The 22,460-nt window shown below is 52.4% G+C and overlaps 3 protein-coding genes across 6 annotated transcripts in view; 2 read left to right on the top strand and 1 right to left on the bottom strand.

Annotated features, from left to right (window-relative positions):
• The window catches only part of Prss53 (serine protease 53), a 19,412-nt gene extending 6,846 nt beyond the window's left edge, over window positions 1-12,566 (top strand). The window contains exons 1-11 of one of the 2 annotated variants that reach the window (XM_055627573.1): window positions 7,660-7,717; window positions 8,711-8,731; window positions 8,853-9,015; window positions 9,343-9,608; window positions 9,732-9,886; window positions 10,031-10,250; window positions 10,942-11,092; window positions 11,172-11,413; window positions 11,489-11,634; window positions 11,800-12,016; window positions 12,271-12,566. In XM_055627573.1, coding sequence (XP_055483548.1) covers window positions 7,660-7,717; window positions 8,711-8,731; window positions 8,853-9,015; window positions 9,343-9,608; window positions 9,732-9,886; window positions 10,031-10,250; window positions 10,942-11,092; window positions 11,172-11,413; window positions 11,489-11,634; window positions 11,800-12,016; window positions 12,271-12,290 — 1,659 coding nt within the window. In that variant the 3' untranslated portion in view covers window positions 12,291-12,566. Of the gene's footprint in view, window positions 1-7,659; window positions 7,718-8,710; window positions 8,732-8,852; window positions 9,016-9,342; window positions 9,609-9,731; window positions 9,887-10,030; window positions 10,251-10,941; window positions 11,093-11,171; window positions 11,635-11,799; window positions 12,017-12,270 lie in introns of those variants that run through there. The other variant, XM_055627572.1, reaches the window with a different exon arrangement.
• Vkorc1 (vitamin K epoxide reductase complex subunit 1) lies at window positions 2,635-5,238 on the top strand. The gene is made up of 3 exons (XM_055627575.1): window positions 2,635-2,863; window positions 3,694-3,803; window positions 4,827-5,238. The coding sequence occupies exons 1-3, from the start codon at window positions 2,691-2,693 to the stop codon at window positions 5,027-5,029; spliced, it is 486 nt and encodes a 161-aa protein (XP_055483550.1). The 5' UTR covers window positions 2,635-2,690; the 3' UTR covers window positions 5,030-5,238.
• Window positions 12,558-22,413, bottom strand: Znf646 (zinc finger protein 646). Of its 3 annotated transcripts, none has more exons than XM_055627571.1 (3): window positions 22,267-22,413; window positions 14,776-20,181; window positions 12,558-13,101 (listed from the first exon to the last, which is right to left on the bottom strand). In XM_055627571.1, the coding sequence occupies exons 2-3, from the start codon at window positions 20,096-20,098 to the stop codon at window positions 13,001-13,003; spliced, it is 5,424 nt and encodes a 1,807-aa protein (XP_055483546.1). In that variant the 5' UTR covers window positions 20,099-20,181; window positions 22,267-22,413; the 3' UTR covers window positions 12,558-13,000. The 3 variants fall into 3 exon arrangements, with proteins under 3 accessions (XP_055483546.1, XP_055483545.1, XP_055483544.1); XM_055627570.1 differs by having other exon boundaries at window positions 21,399-22,413; XM_055627569.1 differs by having other exon boundaries at window positions 14,776-22,413.
• Window positions 22,414-22,460: the final 47 nt, after the last annotated feature.

A 22,460-nucleotide genomic window follows, 5' to 3' on the forward strand; every position in this document is an offset into this window, starting at 1 on the left:
TAATTAATTCTGGCCAGATGTGACGACACATGTCTGTGACCCAGCATTCAGGAAGCTGAGGAAGGAGTATTGTGAGGAGTTTTATATCAGCCAGGACTGCATGGAAAGTTCTTTCTAGAAACACTAGGGAAGACGTTTCTTTCTGCTTCTTGGCCATTCCCTGCTTTTCTTTTTCTTTTTTAAATATTTATTTGCTTATGTATATGAATACTCTGTTTGCATGTATACCTGCATGACAGAAGAGAGCATCAGACCTCAATATAGATAGTTGTGAGCCACCCAAACCTCCAACCTCCCATTCCTACACCAACACAGCTGTCCCCACCCCCGAAGATTTATTTATTATTTATACAGTCTTCTGCCTGCATGTGTGCCTGCATGCCAGCAGAGGGCACCAGATGTCATTATAAATGGTTTTGAGCCACCATGTGCTTGCTGGGAATTGAACTTTGGATGCTCTCAACCACCAAGCCATCTCTCCAGCTACCCTTCCCTGCTTTTCAAAGCCAATAACATTCATTATTAGCTCAGGACAGCCTCTGTCTCTTCTGTAACTCTTTCCTGTGATCTTTTATTTTTTATTGGACCCACATAGTAATTCAGAGTATGTCTCTGGCTTATTTAGTTAGTTTTAGAGGCAGAGTCTCACGTAGCCTGTGCTGAAGATAACTTTGAATTCTTGATTTTTCTGTCTGCACCTTCTAAGTTTACCACTGTGCTGGTTTGAATAAAAATGGCCTTTATATGCTCATAGGGAGTGGCACATTAGGAGGTGTGGCCTTGTGGGAGGAGTAGGAGTATCACCTGGGGATGGGCCTTGAGGTCTCAGGTGATCAAGCCAGTTCTCTTCCTGCTCCCTGATAATCTGGACGTAGAACTCTCTGTTCCTTCTCCAGTACCATGTCTGCCTAATGGACTAAACCTCTGAAACTGTAAGCCAGCCCTAATGAAATGTTTTCCTTTATAAGAATTGCAGTGGTCAGGGTGTCTCTTCACAGCAGTAGAAACCCTAAGTAAGACATCCATTATGCTTAGCTGATTCTATATGTGTGTATGTATGTATTATTTATTTTTGCTTTATTCTTTGTAGGTCATAACTGGAAATGGGATGGAAAGAAAGAAAGAAAGAAAAGAAAAGATCTTAGCTGGCACAGTGACACACACCTTTAATCGCAGCACCCTGGAATCGAAGGCAGGGAGATCTCTATGAGTCTGAGGCCAGGCTGATCTATGTAGAGAGTTCTAGGACAGCCAGAGCTACATCTTAGAGAGATATGTACCCCAATTCAGAGAGTGAGAGGAGAGAGAAGAGTAGAGAGAGAGAGAGAGAGAGATCTTAAAGAAGGGAGAGATGAGAAACAGAGGGAAACAATGCATGTGATAGGAAAGCAGAAAGGAGGCTCATTGAGGGAATAAAGTAGCTGGCTGGTAGGCTTGAGAAGGAAGGAAAGCAGCAAGGGGCGTGTGTGAACAGAATGAAGAACACTTGTACAGAGAAGTCATGATAAAACCCTTTACTCTGTGTGCTAATCCTGAAAGCAATAATAAAAATCCTATGGCACACACAAAAAAATCAAATGCCACGTTACCCACTTTAATGATATGTAACATTAATTCCCATTTGCCATACAGCCCAAAGTAATGACAAGTTCGAGGCATGTTTGGAAACGAAGGCTGTGCCCACCACTCTCTCTGAGAAGGAGCAGCTGTGGAGGTAGGGTAGCCTTAGGGAAGAAAGAGTTCCTTGAAAGCAGCAAGCAATACCACTTGGAGGTCAAACCATATGACTCTAAAAATAACCATTGGACTTAACGTCCTGGTCATTCTTGTAAGTAGGGAATGCTCAAGGGGAAGCTAGTTTATTATGGGCGTAGCAAGAAAGACGTAAGAAAGACCAGGAATGTAAAATCTTCCCAAAACCTGGCTGGGAAGTGATAAGATTAAGGACAGTAGGGAGAAGGAGCCGGTGAAGGAACGCCATGCAAATGCGAAGGGTGGCGAAGTGAACGGATGGGTCCTCAATAGATGGGATATTTGTAAAGGGGAGATAACATAAGAGGGATCGTTGGGCTGATCCTGGCTCAGGGTTTGCCAGGAGGGCGCCACATACAATACCGAGGTCTGGGAAATGGCAAACGATGTGGCCAAGATAACGGAATTTATGGTGAGAGGGAGGGTGCGCTCTGCCCACAAGGGGCGCTGGTGGGGCGCGAGGGATGCCTGGCGGCGACCTGGAAGCACAGATTGTGGCCGTGTGGCATCCTTAATCGCATCCCGGCTTTCGCTGGGTTCCATTAGTCCGTTAACCTGTAGGTTCTAGACTTGCCGAATGCATAGAACACGATTTGGCATTTAAAAAAAAACAAAAACAAAAAACGCGCTAAACTTGGCACCGTCCCATCAGTAGTAGTTTTACAGCCTGAGAGATTCCATTTGAACCTTGATGTCTTGCAACCTCTCGGACTACGATTCCCATCATGCCTGGCAGCTGCCGAAGCACTGACTACCTACATCCCTTAATCCAGTTAACCAGCCCAGCATGCCTAGCCGTCGTGCCTAAGAACAGCCAATCGGATCGGAGAAGGCCAGCCAAGGCACGCCAGCCTTCCGGCCGAAGGGGCGTGGTCCCGGCAGGCCCCACCCCGCCCCGTGGCGGGCTCCTCACTCTGTACCCGGGCTGTACTGTCGACATGGGCACCGCCTGGAGGAGCCCGGGACGCTTGCGGCTGGCACTCTGCCTCGTTGGCTTTGCGCTGTCGCTGTACGCGCTGCACGTGAAGGCGGCGCGCGCCCGCGACCGGGATTACCGCGCGCTCTGTGACGTGGGCACGGCCATCAGCTGTTCGCGGGTCTTCTCCTCTCGGTGCGTGCAGAAATGGAAAGCTTGGGGCCCTTGGAGGCCAAGGTGTACCTGACGGCCAGGTTGCCGGATGATTTTGGAGTCTAGGATCGCAGTGTCCGCAGAACGGACACTTCCAGAGCGGTCTGCCCGAGGAGTTTTGGTGGGTAATCGGACGTGCACAGAGGCTGGACCACTCAGAGATTGTGGTGTTTGAACGCTCCCTGAGGATGCCAGGGAATAACAGTGATTGGCAAACTGGAGGCAGCAGGGCAGTGGAGTACGTAGAGAGAGGCTGAGGATGATTGGGCATGGCACAGAGCGGGAGGAGGCGATGGAGCACTGGCCAGTGTTGTGTTGGAAGACCGGATGTTAGTGGGTGGTGAGGTAACTGTAGCTTCGTGGGTCCAAAGCAAATAGAATGTGCTCCAGATTACCCAATTGTGGTCAGCGCGATCAAGCTTAAAAAAATGTTGTTGGTGGTTTTTTTTGTTTTTTTTTTTTTTACATTTATTTATTTCTTTGTGAGGTGGCGTGTGCGTGCAACTTACATGCTTGTGCAAGTCGGAGAACTTTCGGGAGCCGATTCTCCCACTTGGTGGGTCGCAGGGAGTCTAGCCGGTTGACGGGCTTGTCAGCAGACACTTTTATTTGCTGAGCCGTCTCCCCAGCTCCTGAAAATTCTCTGACGGTCCGTGATGCCAGGTCAGGGTAGAAACAGTGACATGGCAGAAGGTCGCCGTGAAGAATCTTTGGCTTCTTGGTGGGTGGAATGGAGTCTTGCTCATCACGTTTCTAGGCTAAAGCTCAAGAGCCATTGACCGCACTTACCTGGGTTCTTTCACTCCCGCCAGGTGGGGCCAGGGCTTTGGGCTGGTGGAGCGTGTGCTAGGCAGTGACAGCGTCCTCAACCAGTCCAACAGCTTATTTGGTTGCCTGTTCTATGCCACACAGTTGCTGCTAGGTGAGTGCCGTGCCCCTTCACGACCTGGCTTCCCCCTTCCGGATCAGCCCACCCCATGTCTTGGTGACCTAGACAGTTGACAGTGACTGGTCTCTGAGCAGCCTCCTTCCAAGGAGACAAGACAGGAGAACTCTTAGCCCAAGTATTTGAATTGGTTCAAGAAGCCAGAGGCCAAGGGGCCCTCAAAAGATTTCCTACAAACTCAGAAGTCCTTTTTCTTTTTCTTGTTTCATTTTGTTGTTGTGTTTTGTTTTTGGGTTTTATTCTTTCTTTCTCTTTTTGCACTGTGCCGCCCTGGAACTCATTATGTAGACAAGGCTGGCCTCAAACTCGGAGATCCACCTGCCTCTGCCTCCCGAGTGCTCAGATTAAAGGCGTGTGCCTCCACACCTGACTTGGTTTTTGGTTTTGTTGAGAATGAGTTTTTCTGCACAGCCCTAATGTCCCAGAACACACTCTAGACCAGGCTGGCCTTGAACTCCAGTGCTGGAATTAAAGACAGTTGTATCACTACCACCGGGTGTTTTTTTTGTTTTGTTTATTTGAGGCAGGGTCTCTCTAAGTGACCCTGGTTGTCATGGAACTCATTATGTAGACCAGGCTGGCCTAGAACTTGCAGGGATCCTCCGCTTTTGCCCTCTGGGACTATATGACACCATGCCTAGCTGCTTTTTTTTTTTTTTTTTTTTTTGAGACATGTTTCTATGCATTCAAGGTTGACCTTGAACTCCAGAGTCTTGAGAACTTCTCAAATGCTAGGGTTATAGACATATGTTAACACATCTATCTTAAAAATTCTTTTTTGAGAAGAGGACTCCAAATGTGACTTGTGTTACCTGTGTTTCATTCCGTGTAGAGTTTAGCAGGAGAATTTACTGTTTGGGTCCCAAGGATTATTGAGCAGATAAAATCCATCAGATCCTGTCTTAACAGTACTTTTTACCGGATGTACCTGCTGTCTGTCACCGTGGAGGCATGACAGAATTCTAGATGTACCATTACTGATCCTCTCTTTTTTTACAGGTTGCTGGAGGGGACGCTGGGCCTCTGTCCTCCTGGTACTGAGTTCCCTGGTGTCTGTCGTTGGTTCTGTCTATCTGGCCTGGATCTTGTTCTTTGTGCTCCATGATTTCTGCATCGTTTGCATTACCACCTATGCCATCAATGTGGGCCTGATGTGGCTTAGCTTTCAGGAGGTGCCAGAACACAAGGCCAAAAGGCACTGAGGTGCCATCTCAGGCCAGGCTGACCTAGTCTGCTTTGTTTGCCTTGCCCAAGAGTGTAGAAAGCCCCCCCCTCTTCATTCAAATCCTCCCCCTATAACCACACACAGGACAATGACCAAATGTACCTCTAAGTTCTATTCCCAAGAACTGCTTTCTGCTTTTGCTAAAGAGAAGGATTTTTGAACAATAAATTTTCTTATGTCGGTCAAGTCTGAAGCGTATGTCTGCCAGAGACCCTTCGGGGTGTTGGTCTTTCCCTTATTGCCTTCTCTGGAATTGGGATGAGTCAGAGCATGGAGGGCCAGCCCGCGACGGCTGCATCATCTCCAGCATGTGTAGTCAGCAAAACCTGGCGCATCAGCCCCCACGACCAGGAAACAAGCTTGTGCCTCCTGCCTACGGATCAGACCTCCTGTCGTAGGAGGGCCTGCCACACACCTGGAGGGCAGGCCTACTTGGAACATCTTCCTGTAGTCCAACTTGAACTCCTGCAAAAACCCCACCTACCATTCCCAGCCAGTCTTATCACCCATGCGGGGCCAGGTGAAGATTCTGTTTCTGTTTTTTCCTAACGTGTACCAAGAACACGTGTTAATTTAATCCTCAGAGTAATTGTATGAGGTAGTTATATTGTTTCTCTCTCGGTGAGGAAGCATAGGTACAGAGAAGGTAAGGTGCCCTGAGACTGCATGTTTAGTGCCGGGGGAGGGAGATCTCGGATCAACACACATCCCACAACTCACATCGCAGGGCTTTGCACATGCAAGGCAGGTGTTCTACCCCTGAGCTATACTCCAGCCCCTATCTCATAACGGGCATCCACCTGGGCTGTTGACTCTTGTCTGCTCGCAACTCTGCCCACGCTGGCCTCGGATACCGTGGTCAGGGGTCCTGAATGGTGGAGCTAGCCTAAGTTAGGAGTTGGAAGGTGCAAAAGCACGTACCCTCAGTGTTCTAACCTCCATCCCAGCATTTGCAAAAAAGGAGAGCAAGGCCTTGCCGACAGGGTAGCAGGCCCAGAGAGAGGTTGGGATGAGAGCCACCCGTGTAAACGCACGGCCCTGCACATGTTACCTCAGAAGCAAACTGAAGTGTATAAAACTTACCTGGCTTGGCCTGAGGAAGACAGAGAAGCTGAAAAGTGCAATCTGAGGAGTCTGCCGCCACTCCACAGGAGAGGTTTTTCATGCAGGAAGTAACTGGTCTAGATATCAGACTTGTCTAAATGCTGTGACTGGTTGATTTGTTTTTGAGACAGGGCCTTTGCTTGTACAGCCCAGGCTGGCCTCGAACTGGTTAGGTAGCTCAATCAAACCTTAAACTCGAAATTCTGCCTCAGCCTCCAGGTACTAGGATTACAGGTGTGTACCACTATGTTGGGCTTTTAGGAATTTAGATTATTTTATGTGTAGGAGCATTTGCCTGCATGTATGTCTGTGCGCCACATACGTGCCTGGTGCCTGCAGAAGGCAAAAGGGAGTGTTGGATCCCCTGGAACTGGAGTTACAGGTGGTTGTTAGCTTCTGTGTGGATCTGGAAATTGAACCCAGGTCCTCTGGAAAGAGCAGCCAGTGAAGAAACCAGTGAGCCATCTCTCCAGGCCCTAAGCATTTTTTTTAAATTAGTTTGTGTGCATGTTGAATACCATGATGTGTGTGCAGAGCTCAGCTTGCAATAATCCTTTATCATGTTGGTCCAGGGAATCAAACCCAGGTTGTTAGGCTTGGTGGCAAGTGTCTGCACCAGCACCCTAAATTTGTTTATGGTCCCGATGAGATGGCTCCCCAGGTAAAGGTACCTGGCCATGTGCATTCAAACCCTGGGACCCACGTAGCGCAGGGAAAAAACCTCACAGGCTCCCCTCTCTCTGGAATAAAGTAATTGAAAAAACAATAATAAGGGCTGGAAAGATGGCTCATTGGTTAAGAGCACTGACCGCTCTTCCAGAGGTCCTGGGGTTCAGTTCCCAGTATTCACATGGCAGCTCACAACCGGCTGGAAAGATCTGACACCCTCACACAGACATACATACAGGCTCAGCGTGAAAGCACATAAAATAGAATTATTTTTAAAAAGTAAAAACAATAATAAAAATCTGTATTCCTTCCAGTCCACCTGATGAGACCAATTTAAATTTTTTACTATTATTCTATCAGCATGAGTGTTTTGCCTTCATGTGTGTCTATGTACCATATGTGCCTGGTGCCTTGGGAGGGCAGAAGAGGGTGTCAGATCTCCTGGAACTGGAGTTACAGACCATAGTGTGAACTACCCTATGGGTGCTGGGAATCAAACCAGGCCGTGCTGTTAACTGTTGATCTATCCCCCTAGTTCTGCCCCCACACCCCACAAGCACTTGAGTTTTTCAGGCAAAGCACAAACAACGTCATTGTTCAAAGTCACTGGTACAGTAAATGGGGGAACTGGGATTTGAACTGGGGGAGTCTGGCTGGTAACTGAAGCCCAGAGAGGATTAAGAGTCACAACCACAGCCCCCAAGCTAAGAGCTGTTGGCTTTCTTCCAGCCCAGGAAAAGTAACACCTCTTAGCTGATTGAGGGCGGGGCAGGGGTGGAGCCAGGGAGACCCAGGTGGCCTCTCTGAGAACCAGAGCACAAGTGGCCTGGCAGCATGAGGCAGAGCTGGGGACCAGAGCTGCTTATTGTGGGAGCTGTGGTCCTGATAGAGGGTAAGTCACTCATGTGTAAGGGAGGGGGAGTGGCATTGTGGGGACTCATAAGCCTCTCTCTGCCCCAGTAGCCTTGGAGGGTGTGGGTGTGGGTGGGTGTTCTGATGGGAAGGGGAGGTAGCACGCAGCCTGCCATCAAAATGGCCGTAGTTTTCCTGGGCCAGGTTACAGCACTTCGGGAGAACCTGTGTCAATACGTTTCTTTACAGTGGTTCTTTTGAGGTAAGCACTGACGTTGTTCCCATCTTGGCGAGGAAACTGAATTACAGAAAAGCTATGTAGTGTGCTTGAGAGCACATTCTGGTGCCAGGTTAGAAAGGGAAGAATCAGAGACCCTTGTGTGGGCTTGTGGTAATCTCACCCGTGTGTCTGTCTTGTCCCGTCTGATCCTCTACTTCCAGAATGACCCCAGGCATGTTCTGGCTTGGGGCTGTCCAGGCCAACTCTGCCTCAGCTATTCGGTAGACCTATCCATGTGAGACTGTGATGGGATGCAGGCAGGACAGGGACCCCCTGGAAAGGCAGACTGACTGATCCATTAGGACAGGGGTGGAGTGAGGCTCACTTGAGGCCTCCCCAATTTTGGACATGACACAAACCTCTAATCTAACCTTTTAGGCTTCTACAGCCGAAGGGACAATTAAGCTAATGTTCTTCACATACACAGGCCACCTCCCTGACTCAGTGGTGAGGGCAGGAGTTAGGGGTTCAGAAGCCTGGAGGAGGGTTGGCCCGCTCCCAAGGTAAACCTCGAGTCTTGCTCCTTCGGCCCAGGAGTGCTGAGCACGGCTGAGAGAATTAATGGCCGTGTACTCTGAATAGGCTCCAATAAAAGCTGCTTTTCAGCCTCATAAATATTTTCATTCTGGGAGGGGCTGGTGAGGTAGCCAGTCATAGATAAGGACCCAGGGCCTGTCCTTCAACTCATCCCTTCCACTAGACCTGGGCCAGGCATTAAGGCACCCCCCACATCTTGTGTCTTTTTCTTCCTAGGTCTTCAAGCAGCTCAGCGTGGTAAGTGAGGGGGCCATGAGACCCCAGGCTGTACTCGTGTATGAGCTGAGGGGAGGTGGAACCCTGTGGTCCTAAGGTCAGGACAGTGTCTGCAGCTGGCATGACTCCCCCTTCTCTACAGCATGTGGGCAGCGTGGTCCCGGTCCTCCGGAGCCCCATGAAGGCAACACGTCCCCTGGCGAATGGCCCTGGCAGGCCAGCGTGAGGCGACAGGGGGTACACGTCTGCAGTGGCTCCTTGGTGGCAGACACCTGGGTCCTCACAGCCGCTCACTGCTTTGAAAAGTGAGTCATGCTTTGGTCCAGTCTCTCGATTGGAGGGTGGGTTTGTCCCTGTACCTCACAAGATAGGTTTTTTTTTTTTTTTGCCCCTAGAATAACAAAGTATCATTTAGAGAGGATGTGCCAAGTAGCAGGCACAGGATACTAGCTTAACCTTAGCAATCTTTCATGGTACATGCTTTGCAGAGGAGTAAATGGAAACTGAGAGGAGGGAACCGTGCTGAAAGCCATGTGCCTTATCTGCTCATCTTCCCCCTGCCCGTGCTATTCTCCAAGTTGTCATGTCTCCGTTGGCACTCAGCTGCCTGGGCCTTGCTCTTCTCCTTTCAGGGTGGCCACAACAGACCTGAGCACCTGGTCCGTGGTCCTGGGTTCTCTCAAGCAGGAGGGGCTGAGCCTGGGGGCTGAGGAGGTCGGAGTTGCCGCTCTGCAGTTGCCCAAGGCCTATAACCACTATACCCAGGGATCAGACCTGGCCCTGCTCCAGCTCATCCATCCCGCAGCTCAGACAACCCTCTGCTTGCCCCAACCCACTCACCAGTTCCCCTTTGGAGCTTCTTGTTGGGCGACTGGCTGGGACCAGAACACCAGTGATGGTAAGTACTGCCCTAGACAGAAGCCTAGAGAGGCACTTTGCTTGCCCAGGCGGTTCCTACCTGTGCTGGCACCCACGTCCTCGAGTGCCCCAGAGCTAGACTCAACCTAATCTTGCTTGCCAGTTTCCAGGACCCTACGGAATCTGCGTCTTCAGCTCATCAGCCGCCCCACTTGTAACTGTCTCTACAATCGGTTGCACCAGCGGCTGCTGGCCAATCCAGCAAGAACTGGGATGCTGTGTGGGGGTGCACAGCCTGGGGTGCAGGGACCCTGCCAGGTCTGATGAGTACAGGGGAAAAGGGAGGGCCTAGTCTTGGGCTGAGGGCCAAACCCCCAGAGGAGGAGGATGGGGTACAGCCAGTGGGCCTCTGGCCAGTGTTGGGGCTCAGGGGTCTGTTTTGGACTCCTTTGCTGCCTCCAGGGAGATTCTGGGGGCCCTGTGATGTGCCAAGAGCCTGATGGACACTGGGTCCAGGTTGGGATCATTAGCTTCACATCAAGATGTGCCCAAGAGGACACTCCTGTGCTGCTGACTGACATGGCTGCTCACAGTCCGTGGCTGCAGGCCCACATCCACGGGGCAGCTTTCTTGGTGCAGGCTCCAGGAATTGTGGAGACTAGTGATGAGAACAGCTGTGTAGGTAGGTATGAGCATGGGTATTACAGGGACATCCAGGACACATAAAGGCTTCCTGGGCAGTGGGTAGAAGCAACAAGGAAGCAACCTTCAGTTAGACATGGCCCATCGAGAACTAGGCTTGTTAAGGCCCCTTCTAGCTCCTGGGATACAAACAGCCCCACTGGGGCCAGAAAGTTTTACAAATTCAGATATATGAATGTCTCTGAAATCTGACTCGTTCAGGGGGAAAGCTGCAAGTTTCTGGGGCAGAAACAGTGGGAGGTTGAGGCAGGGCAATGCAAATTGCATGCAAAGTCATATGTGGGATGGAAGCTAGGTTATACCTGGGAAGGAAGCGAGGTTCTGATATTCAGAACACTAGTAAGCTAGGAATTTTAGGGCTGGTACAGGCTTGGAGAAGTGCAGGTGGGTGGGGGAGTTGGGCAGCGCCCTTCCAGGTAAGGCTGGCACGGAATACCGTCAGACATCAGGATTAAAAGCATGCACATGTGCCTCTGAATCCCAAATGGGCTACCTGGTGTGGGTCACAGAGCCAGGTTAATCTCCATGTTAGTTTGGTTAGCTTTGGTAATGAGGCTGAAAGTCAACCTAGAGAAGGGAATGGGGGAGATCTGCTAACTTATGGAAGCATTCAGCACAGGCCCTAGCAGGAAGTGACCACTTAATTGGGTGATGTAATCCACCTGTTTCAGCATGTGGCTCCTTGAGGAGTGGAGGCCCCCGGGCAGGAGCCCACTCTCGGTGGCCCTGGGATGCCAGGCTGAAGCACCACGGGAAGCTGGCTTGTGGTGGAGCCCTGGTATCAGAGGTGGTGGTGCTGGCTGCTGCTCACTGCTTTATTGGGTGAGCCTCCTGCCCTCTCTTTTGTGCCCCTTGCCCCAGTGCCTTGTCACTCAGTGCTGTCAACCCTGCCTCTCCACAGGCGCCAAACCCTAGAGGAATGGAGTGTAGGACTGGGGGCTGGACCAGAGGAACGGGGCCTGAAGCAACTCATTCTGCACGGGGCCTATACCCACCCAGAGGGTGGTTATGATGTGGCCCTCTTGCTGCTGGCTCAGCCTGTGACACTGGGCCCTGGCCTGAGGCCCCTTTGCTTGCCCTATGCTGACCACCATCTGCCTGATGGTGAACATGGCTGGGTTCTTGGGCTGACCCAAGGAGCAGGTACACAGGAGTGGGGGACCCTGGCAGTTGTCCACTGGGGGCAACTGAGGCACCTAGTCTTCCTTTGCTTTCTAGACATCAGCTACCCCCAGACAGTGCCTGTGACGGTCCTGGGACCAATGGCCTGTAACAAACAGCATGCAGGCCCTGGGAGCACAGGTGTTCACATCCTGCCAGGGATGGTATGCGCCACTGTTGTGGGTGAGGCGCCTCACTGTGAGGTGAGTTCCAGTCCCCAACCTTACCCAGCAGACCCCGACACTCTCTCACCCTGCAGTTCATGAACAGACTTTCTGCCAGCTGGCCCCCAAACAGCCCAGGCTTTAGCCCCCAAGCCCTTTCCACCTGCTGCAGGAAGTTACCAAGTGTAACCTGCTTCCTAACAGGACCTACCTGGGGCACCACTTGTACATGAGGTCAGGGGCACATGGTTCCTGGCTGGACTGCACAGCTTTGGAGACACATGCCAAGGCTCTGCAAAGCCTGCAGTTTTTGCAGCACTCTCTGCCTACGAGGACTGGGTCAACAATCTAGACTGGCAGGTCTACTTCGCCGAGAAGCCAGAGCCCGAGGCCGAGCCTGGAAGCTGCCTGGTCAACTCAAGTATGTTTGTCACTTCACTCTTCTTTAGCTCTGGCTCTCACCCAGCGGAAACACTGTTCTGACGCCTCCAGCTGTGTGGGCCAGAGCACAGCCACAGACAGACCCACGTGGACTTTGGGCAGCAGGGAGTCTCAGGTTCTTGGGTCTTCGGGTCTCCCATACACCACAGGGACCAATATGGATCATGCTTCTTCAAGGGAAGTAATAAAACTACAGGGATGGGGCCAAATTAATTTCCTTCTTCTCCCTGACAGGCCAAGCAGCCAGTTGTTGATGGTGACTCTTTAGTTTGCTCACAGGACGCCAGGAAAGCCAGGCAACTCCCACGTCAACACCCAGTTTTACACGCCTGCCCTTCCCCTGCCTGTCTTGTGGTTCCCAGCCAGCCTGGAGGCAGGCCTGACAGCCGTCTGGCTAGGAATGAGCCTGCCCAGAGATGCTTTCCATGTGTGGCCAAGGCCCCACCCCCAAGCTCTGCTTTTCAACAGAGATGTCTCCAGTGTTCTCTATCCAATCCTTCAGACACAACCACACCAATAGCTGTTGTGAAAAAAAAAAAGTTGTTTTTTGGAGGGTGGGGTTTGGGGAGCAATTTTCCTTTTTTAAAACTTAAATAAATTGTTACAAAATAGATTTTAGAAAATAAGTTACAAACTATAGTAAAAGGCTCCCCTCCCACAGGCAACTTTCCCACCTGTGGTACTCTCAATCTGCCTCTCCCTGGCTTAGAATCTGGCCATCCCAGCATTTTGGCAGAGCCTGGCCCTGAAGAACATGGTGACACAGGCTTGGGAGGAGATCCTTCATGGGCAGACTTGAAGACTACCTCATGCCCTTCTCGAGAAAGAAACCAGATCAGGGTTGTCTTTGTGGGCAGAGGAGATGGGGATGCCCAAGCAACTCCTGAGAGAAATGTGGAGATCCAAGCCTCTCCTTGCCCTGCTCGTACTCCAACTTCAGTGAGCTGTTCTCTGGAGACGAAGTTCAGAGGGAGAAGTTGAGGTCTGCAGGCCACTGGGGTGAGGGGTTCAGGAGCGAGGCTGTACTTGAGTCCCCTCTGCTTGCTGCTGATGCCACTGAAACTCCTAGGGAGAGAAGGAAAGGTCACTGAGGGGGCCTACACCTCTCCAGCCCTGAGAGCACAGAGAAGTGCAAGAGGCAGGCATAAACAGTTCACGTTCAAGTGGCTGCCTACCATGTAAGAGGCCCCAGGCACATGCCCGGCATATTACCCCTCACCAAACAGGTCAAGTCCACAAATCCTCATTAGTTTTGTGGCCTTGGCTAACAGGCATCACTCACTTGACGTCACAAGAAGCCTTTGTCCTGAGAACTATATCTTCAGTTCTCAGGAACCATCACCACGATGGTCCTTCTCAGACAAGCTCTGGTAAAGGGCATACCATTTCAGGGACATCCATCCTTGGTGGCTATAGACAGAACGCATTTTCCTCTTTATACGTGGAATATGAACTGGCTGAGTACATAGACTGCCCATGACTCCACGGCCTTACCCGTCCAAGGCCTGGCTGGGTGGAGACCAGTTTACCCTGAGATTCACTCTGATAGAGCATGAGAGATAGGGACTAATGACTGCTGCTGCTCAACCGGGCCTGGCTTCAAAGAAACAATTATCTGTGAGTCAGCCCTTCAGTTAAAGGGGTGTGTTGGGGGAAGGTGCTGGCAGAGAGAGGGTAGTTTGGTTGGCTCCTATAAGATCTGTGGCAAGAGGAGAAGGAAAAAGTTAACTAAAAGAACAAACACAAAGATGTGGTACAGCACTCCCAGGAAGGACCAGGGGCCTCACTTCCAAGAAGAAAAGGCAGAGAAACTATCAGGGAAGGGGGACAGAAGAACAGAGTTGGCCAGAGACCTGGCAAACTGGCCAAGTCAGCAGTAAAGCCACAGAGCAGCCAGTTAGAAGTCACCAACTGAGCAGGCAGACTCACCTTTCCTTAAACCTGCAGGCTATTACCTATCTACCTGTATGACAACCCAGGAATTGGCACTCCTCCACCGTCCACCTCTCTCATTCCACGGCTTCTTGCCCACTCTAGGAAAGACCAGAACCTAAACAAAGCCCATGGTTCCATCTTTTTCTTCTGGAAATCATTACTGGCTAAATCAGGTTTCTTGGAAGTGCTGGTGCCCTGCTGAATCACCAGAAGGCCCACACCACTGGCCTCTACCCTTGTTCCCTGTGTCCCAAACTCCTGCCCAACCTGCTGTCTCTCAAGAACCACAGCAGGACCCACACGGACCCCAAGCGCTATAGCTGCAGCATCTGTGGCAAGGCTTTCCGGACCGCTGCCCGGCTTCAGGGCCACGAACGGGTCCATGCACCCCAGGAGGGCCCATTCACCTGTTCTCACTGTCCTCGCCACTTCCGCCACCGAATCAGCTTTCTGCGGCACCAGCAGAAAGCTCAGTTGGTGATTTCTAACAGATACCTCTGACCACGGAAAGAAAAAGGCCATTCCTCTTTGGCCATAAAAGAAGAGTCCACACCACTGCCCAACCTCCCATGATGTCCATCCTGACTTAGGCAGGGTTCATACCTCAGTGGCTCAAAGGCAGCCAACCATTTCAAACTAGGCTGTCAGTCTGTCTCTAGGCCCTTGCCACTTGAGTCCATCTCACTCTTTTCTGCTTGCTCCCCTCACCTCCTCTGGGTCACGATTTCTCTCTCCACTGTGCGCTCACAATCCTTTCTTTCTGGGTCCTCTCAATCCTCTGCCCAACGCACTCATCCCACATACCTGAGCTAGACACTGTCCACTCCTCCTGGTGCTGCTGCTGGTGCCGCAGAAAGCTGATTCGGTGGCGGAAGTGGCGAGGACAGTGAGAACAGGTGAATGGGCCCTCCTGGGGTGCATGGACCCGTTCGTGGCCCTGAAGCCGGGCAGCGGTCCGGAAAGCCTTGCCACAGATGCTGCAGCTATAGCGCTTGGGGTCCGTGTGGGTCCTGCTGTGGTTCTTGAGAGACAGCAGGTTGGGCAGGAGTTTGGGACACAGGGAACAAGGGTAGAGGCCAGTGGTGTGGGCCTTCTGGTGATTCAGCAGGCTGCCAGCATGGCGGTAGGAACGTCCACACTGGGCACAGCAAAATGGACGTTCCTTGTCTTCAGCTGCTGTGAAATTTATTCCTTGTCCTCCATTAGCTGGCTTCCCATTCTCTTCTGGGTCTCTCAGAGGTTCTGATGGGGCCTCCTGAGCTTCCCCTGGGCCAGGGAAATCCACCTCTACCATCCCTGCTTGTGGATCTCTGGCCTCCTCTGTCTGACCTGGCACCTGACTGTGCTCGATTACGTGGTGAGTTTGCATGTGTGTGGCCAGTTCACTGTGGGCCTCACACACTTCGCTGCAGTTACTGCAACCAAAGGGCTGGGCAGCAGTGTGGTTGTGGATCTTAGTGCTCACAGGATTCAAGAACTTTTTGGAACACGGCAAACAACTGTGACCGTCTTTTCTATTACTGCTGGGGTTCAAGAGGCCGCCAGGTTGGCAGTAAGTCTTGCCACACTGGCTGCAATAGGGGTGGCTCTCTGGTTGGAGCTGAGAGCTGCTGTCTCCACCATCCCAGCTATCCATATAACTTACAGCAGGACCATTGGATTGGCTCTCACAGGGGTGACGAGGATTCCTGGAGACAGCAACTTCCAACTTGCCTTCTGGCTTGGTTAACTGATCCTGAAGAGCCCAGGCACCATTGTGACTCGTCTGTCCCCTGTCTCCTTGACACCCATCTACCTTTCCCACCTCCCAAGATAAAGATTCTGTGACTTCTGGACCTGCAGGCCCACTGGGACTCTGACTGTGTTCCCTCGGCCTCTTGGTTCCACGCTCCAGTGGCAGAACTGACTGAATGCCATCTGAGCTGCCCTGCAGTTCCCAGTCACTATCAAGGTTCCCCTCACTGCCTTCGGTACCATGCTGGCCTCCCTGGCCACTGGCCAGCTCTAGTTTGGTCTCCTCATGCTCCCGCAGATGCCGCTCTAAAGATCCCTGCCCAGGAAAGCCACGGCCACAAAGGGTACAACGTACAGCTGCTGCCCTTTGGGGCCATCCTGCTTTCCGCCGCTGGCTGTCAGAATGCAGCCTCTGATGGTCTTTCAGGGCCGTGCGACTGGAAAAGGTCTTAAAACAGAAGGGGCAGCTGTAACCGCCTGTCTCATGGTTGCATTGGTGGTTCAGGAGGCTGCCAGCATGGCGGTAGGTCTGGCCACACTGCCCACACCTGAAAGGCCAATCCTCACGAAGCAATTTCTGGGTCTCCTTACCCCTACGTGGCTCAGTATGGACCCGCTGGTGGTTGGCCAGCTGCTTCCGCAGGCGAAAGGCTTTCCCACATTCACTGCAGCAAAAATGCCGAGGGTCTGCGTGGATGCGCCGGTGGTTCTTAAGTGACATGAGATTCGAAAAGCCTTTGGAGCAGGCCTGGCAGCCGAAGTGGCCAGTCTGGTGGCTCTGCCGGTGATTGATGAGGCTGCCGGCATGCTTGTAGGTGCGGCCACACACTTCACAGCTAAAGGGGCGCTCAGAACTGACGTCAGTCTGACAGCCTGTCTCCAGCCTCTGCTCCGCTTCCTCCTCCTTCACAGTGCTCTCCTCCCACACTTCCTCCTTCTCCCTTGCCAGATCCTCCGAGGATTCCACCTTGAATTCTTCCTGGAGCTGCCCCACGAAGGCCTGCTCCCGCTCTGCCTCTGCCACGTTCTGGGATTCACTGTGGCCTCCTGCCTCCGAGATGGGCCCCAACTGGGGCTCTGAGCCTTTGCATCGAGGGTGGTTCCGCAGATGATTCCGGTAGGCAGCGAGGTTGGGGTAGCAGCGGGAACAGACAGGGCAGATGAAGTCACCTGTCTGATGGATTTTGCGGTGGTTCACCAGGCTTCCTCCGTGGCGATAGGTCTTCCCACACTGATTACACTGGAAAGGGCGGGGGTGGGACTCCAGAGAGTTTTCACCACTCTGCATGCAAAGACTGTCTGCTACTGTGCCACCTACTCCCTCTTCAGACTTTGTGTCCCCACCTTCTTCTGAGACAGAGGTCACTGTGCCCTCAAAGACATCATCTGCAACCATTTCTATTGCATCTCCTGATCCTTCTAAGTGGCCAGGAATATTCTCTGTCCTATTGCTGGAACTTTGACTTTGGTGGTGACGCTCCAGGCTCCCAAGGTCATCATAGGTCTGGCCACAGCAACCACAAATGTGCCCATAACCTGCTCCATCAAGAGCTTCCACCTCACGCTGCAGCTGATTCAGCAGCTCTGCTTCTGAGAGCTGCAGGGGGGGACTGCGGGTAGAGGCTGCTTCCGAGGTGCCTTCCTCTTCTTCTTCTGAGCCCTCAGTTATGCTAGAAGAGCCATGAGCCTGGCGCAGATGATGCCTGTACCCAGTCCTCCCAGGAAAGATCATACCACACAGGCAGCAGAGAAAAGGCTGTGCTGAGGCTACCTCCCCTGGCCTGTGATTCTGGAAGTGACTACGAAGGGCAGGCAAAGAATCAAACTCTTTTGGACACAGAGAGCATTGATAGATGCCCGGAGGGTGGCAGGACCTATGGCTCAATGGGCCGGCAGCACTGGGAAAAGAATCCCCGCAATCAGAACATGTGTGAGTGACTCCAGCCTTCCAGGCAGTGGCAGTGTCAGTGTCAGCATCAGCGTCAGCAGGACGGGAGGAGTCCGACTGGCAGATGCCAGGCTTCCGGTCACTGTCCAACCCAGGGAGGCTATCACAAAAGCCAGTTTCACTGCTTTCCTCGTCACCTGGGATGTTCAAGTTGCGGAAACAGGCCTCTTTCTTTTCTAGTCCTTCCTCAGTGCCTGTACCCTCTTTATCACCCAGGAAACAGGCTTCATCCTTTTTAAGCTCACATCTGTTGCCTTTAGATCCAGCCTGCAAACAGTCTCCAGCCCTTTCCAGGTCGTCTTCAGTACCACAAGGACTTTCTCCCAAAGGGTCTTGGGAACAATCCAGGTCCTCATGGTTTTCCAACTTCAGGGTCCAGGTACCCACAGGTGGGAGTTTGGCAGCTTCTTCCCCAGCATTACTATCTCGTTTCTGATGCCTCCTGCTCCACTGCCGACTGTGACGTCGTAAATGGCTCTTCATAGCAGCCATGGTATGGAAATGCTTGGCACAGGCCCCACAGCTGAAGTCTCCTGTTTGGTGGGTCTGCCTGTGGTTGATAAGGCTGCCGGAGTGGCGATAGCTCTTCCCACAGTCTCGGCATGCAAATGCTCTTGGCGGAGATGCTGTGCTGCCTGTCCTGCTCTTGTCCCCTTCCCCTGCCCTGTGGGTCATGTTATGACGTTCGAGACTCTTGAGATCTTCAAAGAACATCCCACAAACGCTACACCTGTGTGGCCTCGTCCTGTTTGCTGTTGAGAGGGCACTGGTGGCCTCTTCTCGCTGGCACGTGTGCTCCTGATCTGTGTGAAATGCTGCTTCTGCTCCAGCTGGGTCAGGCTGCTCCTTCTTGACAGGGCTAGGCGAATCTTCAGTCCCAGGGTCTGTACTTCGGCGTGTGGCCTTGCAATGTACCCGCACATGGTTGCGCAGAGCCATAAGGTTGGGGTATTTTCGAGGACAGAGCGAGCACTGGTACTCCCCTGTCTGATGGCTGTGGCGATGGTTCACCAGGCTTCCCCTGTGGCGGTAGGCCCGGCCACACTCACTACACTTATAGGGACGATGGTCCAGGTTGGCAGTGGGGACCTCTTCCTCTTTTGGGGTAGCCTCAGCCAACGTCCTTCCTGAGGATACCGATGACTGACCATCTTCCCCTGCTCCTGGCCGGGGTCTATGATGAGCACGCACATGGTTTTTTAGAGCGGCTGCATTAAAGAGCTGCTTGGAACAAATGGAACAGGGGTAAATACCTGTTTGGTGGCTCTTTCGATGGTTGATGAGACTACCTGCATGACGGTAAGTACGGCCACAGTCCCCACAGCAGAAAGGTCGATACTCCTCTGGGCCACCATCCTCTAGCTGCCCAGAAGTGCCGAGCTCCCCAGAACCATTGAGCATCTCTGTTTTAGGTGGCTGATCGCAGCCCCTTTCCTCTGCGTGTCCGTTTGTGGTAGGCATTTCTTTCTCGCCACATGGCTGTTCCTGCTTTAGCCCCTCATGGGATTGCTGATGTTCCAGCAGGTCCCGAGGGAGCCGGAAGGCACGGGGACAGTGGGGACAGTGGTAAGGCCGGTACTGGGCGTGGAGTCGTGAGTGGTTCTTCAGAGCCATGAGGTTAGAGAACTCCTTAAAACAGATGGCACAAGGGTAGATGCCAACAGTGTGGCTCTGCCGGTGGTTGGTAAGGCTCCCGGCATGCTTATAGGTCTTTCCACATTGATTGCACTTGTATTTTCGCTCCTCCTCAGTAGGAAGCGGCTCAGTGGACTCCTGGGGCTCCGTGAAGTTCACTACCGATTCAGCCAAATACTGCTCCAAATTGCTAAGGAGGTTGCTCGCTGGAGTAGGGAATGGTGGCGCTCCATCAGAACTGGTGGTGGGTACCCAGTCTTCTGCGCTTCCATTAGGATCTGGCTGGATTTCTAAGCTCTCTCTTCGTTTTCTAGGTGGATCTTCCCAAGTACCTGCAGCTGCCCTGGGATCAGCTCCAGATTCATAACCATGTGTCTTTTGTACATGCTTTGTCTGATTTTCCCAGCCTTCCCCAGAACCAAGCCTTTGACCCCAAGAGTCAGTGCACACTTGCTCGCTCTGATGTGGAGAGGTTTCCTTGGTGTGTGGGGGCCCATGCCTTTGGTGGCCTTCAGGAGCATGAGTCCTCATGTGGCTCTGGAGGGCCAAGAGATTAGCAAAATCCTTGTCACAGGTAGTACAGGGGAAAAGACCAATCCCGTGGTTCTGCTGGGGGTTGGCCAAGCTCCCTGGGTGACGGTAGCCACGCTCACACTGCTGACTGGGGCAGGGGTGAGAGACACCATCAGCTTCCTCACCGTCCTGGTTAGCAGATGAGTGAAGTAGTTCTCGATGCCGCGACAGCTCGGGGAGGTTAGGAAACTGTCTCTGACAGTCAGAGCAACCAAATGAAAGGGGCGTGTCCTCCATGGGGCGGTGTGGCAGAGAGACTTGGAGGCTCAGAAGGAACAGACAGGTGGCGGCGGCATCTTCCTCTGCAGAGGGGCCACAGCCTAGAAAGAAGGGGCAGCAGTCAAAAGAAAGGACTGTCAGTTTTGCTTCCTGGCTATATGAGTACCATGTTCATAAGAAGTCACTGAGAGGTTCCCCGACCATCCATGCCAGGGACCTGATATTAGGTCCCGAGGCACCATCAGAAAGCTTCACTATGCACAATTGTCAAGAAAAGTTTCCCTACACTTAAGTCATCTGTAGAGCCAGAGAGACATAAGGAAACTAAAACCTAGGAGTCTAGACTTTAGACAGACCTAACTTTTTAAACAGTATATATATAAAATCGATCTTACTGTTTTTAGGGCTCTGCTCTCTATTATTCTGGAACTAACAAAAACCTATGAGATTTTAACAAGCCAAAAGTACTTCCGGCTTTGTTATTGTTTTTGAAATAAGGTCTCAGCTCACTCTGTAGCTTAAGCGGCTCTGGAACTCCCTATGTTGCCCAAACTAGCCTCAAACTCATGGACTTTCCTACCTCAATCTCTTGAGAGTGGAGATTATAGTGAGAGCCACAAAGTTGGCCAGGTCTTAACAATAAGAGACGTCCAATCCTTCTTTCTTTACCCTTCAGCTAACCTGGCAGTGGTCTGAAAGTACGGACAACACAGCTGCTGTCTTCAGCTACCACCTAACCTGTGTGGAAGTTAAAGGTCATTTCAGGGATGAACCCTCTGCCTTTTTAGCAGCACATTGTTCTCCTAATTGGTAGGCCTTTGTTTCACTTACTTCCTTTAAATACATTTAATTCCATCCCATTTCAGGTTGGAATTTCATTTTATCCCCTGCCTGCCTTACCTTGCTGACACCATCACTTTTCATTTCTCTTCTACGTCCTCTCTAAATCATGATGAGGATGGCAACTCGTGCTGGGCAGTACCATGTGCCAAGCACTGTTGTTAATTCTTTCGGGGAGATGTTAAGACAGGGTCTCAGTACACAGCCCAAGTCACTGTAAGAGGCAATCTTAATCCCCAAACCCTCGCTTCCCCAGTAGCAGCTACTCATTTCTGCCACATCATCTTGCCTTTCTCCGAAGCAGACTACAGTCTCCCGGGACCCTAACACAACTATTTCTAATCTCACCAGCTGAGCCTGTTCCCGGAATTCTCACTACTCAAACTCCTGCACTCGAGTCCCTTGTCCATAGGCAAACAACATCACGGTTCTCTAGAGTCACTCGTCTTTTCTGCCAATTTCTTCTCTAGATCCCTACCTCGCACCAGGAGTGCCTTCTGGTTCCCGCCGCCGGCGCGTCCGTTGGAGGTCGTGAACGGGAGCGCGCCTGCGCACTGGGACCCTCACCCTAACTGCAGCCGCGAGCCCTAAGTGGTTGCTGGTGCAAGTGTTCTCGAGCTCATACCCACGTACACTCAGCCAGGGTTCCCGGGAGTGGTAGATGAGGGAAAGAGGGGGGAGAAAGGAGGAGAAAGAGGTAACAGGGCACAGCTGGTATACGCCAAGAGTCTACCACAGTTCCGCGGACACTTCCTATTGTTACTAGGAACCAGGAAGTGTCCGGGGAGCTAAACCTTCCCCCGGAAACTTCCGCCCAGGAACACTTCCTGTCCCTCCGATCAGTGTTTCTACACGGACACGCTTCCGGCGCTAGGTTCCGGGTGGGCCCAACTCTTGCTTGTTTTGTTTTTTTTTTGTTGGTTTGAAACTGGGTCTAACTCTGCAGCCCAGATCGGCCTCGAGCTCGGAGCAACCCTCCTGCCTCAACCTCGGGAGTGTTGGGACTGCAGGCAGCGCGAGCTATCGCGCTGGGGCGGTGGGCGCCACTCTGGCTCCTCCCACGCAGGTCAGCGCTGCGCTCTGCTGCTGAAGCCACACTTCCGTCCAGAGCCGCTTAAAAAAAAAAAAAAAAACACAACAAAAAACAAAAAAACCGCCCCAGTGCTTGTTCAGTCGGCGCCACGGCGCTTTAGGGGCACTTCTTCGCGAGGCTCCACAGAAGACCCTGCCCGAGACAGGGGTGGGAGGGCCTCCCCACAAGTTCGCGCCTCCGCTGGTGGAGGGACGGTGGACTGGAGACGGACCCGGGGACCGCAAAGCCGGGGGCCCTCTCTGCCGCTCCCCACCTCCTAGCTCTTGCAGACACTTCCGACGAGCTGGCGGGGGCACACCGTCTCGCGTCCCAGCCCCTCGGCACCCAGAGACCCTCGGCAAGATACTTCTCTGCTACGGTAGGCTCTGGGGAGCTTCCGTAAGCTTTTCCTTCCTCCCGAGCGCGGAAGGCGCGCTTCCGCTTCCGCCGTCGGGCCGCCGGCCCCGC

Source organism: Psammomys obesus, unplaced genomic scaffold (assembly GCF_907164565.1).
Source record: "Psammomys obesus unplaced genomic scaffold, mPsaObe1.curated_primary_1811, whole genome shotgun sequence".
Classification (NCBI taxonomy): Eukaryota; Metazoa; Chordata; class Mammalia; order Rodentia; family Muridae; genus Psammomys; species Psammomys obesus.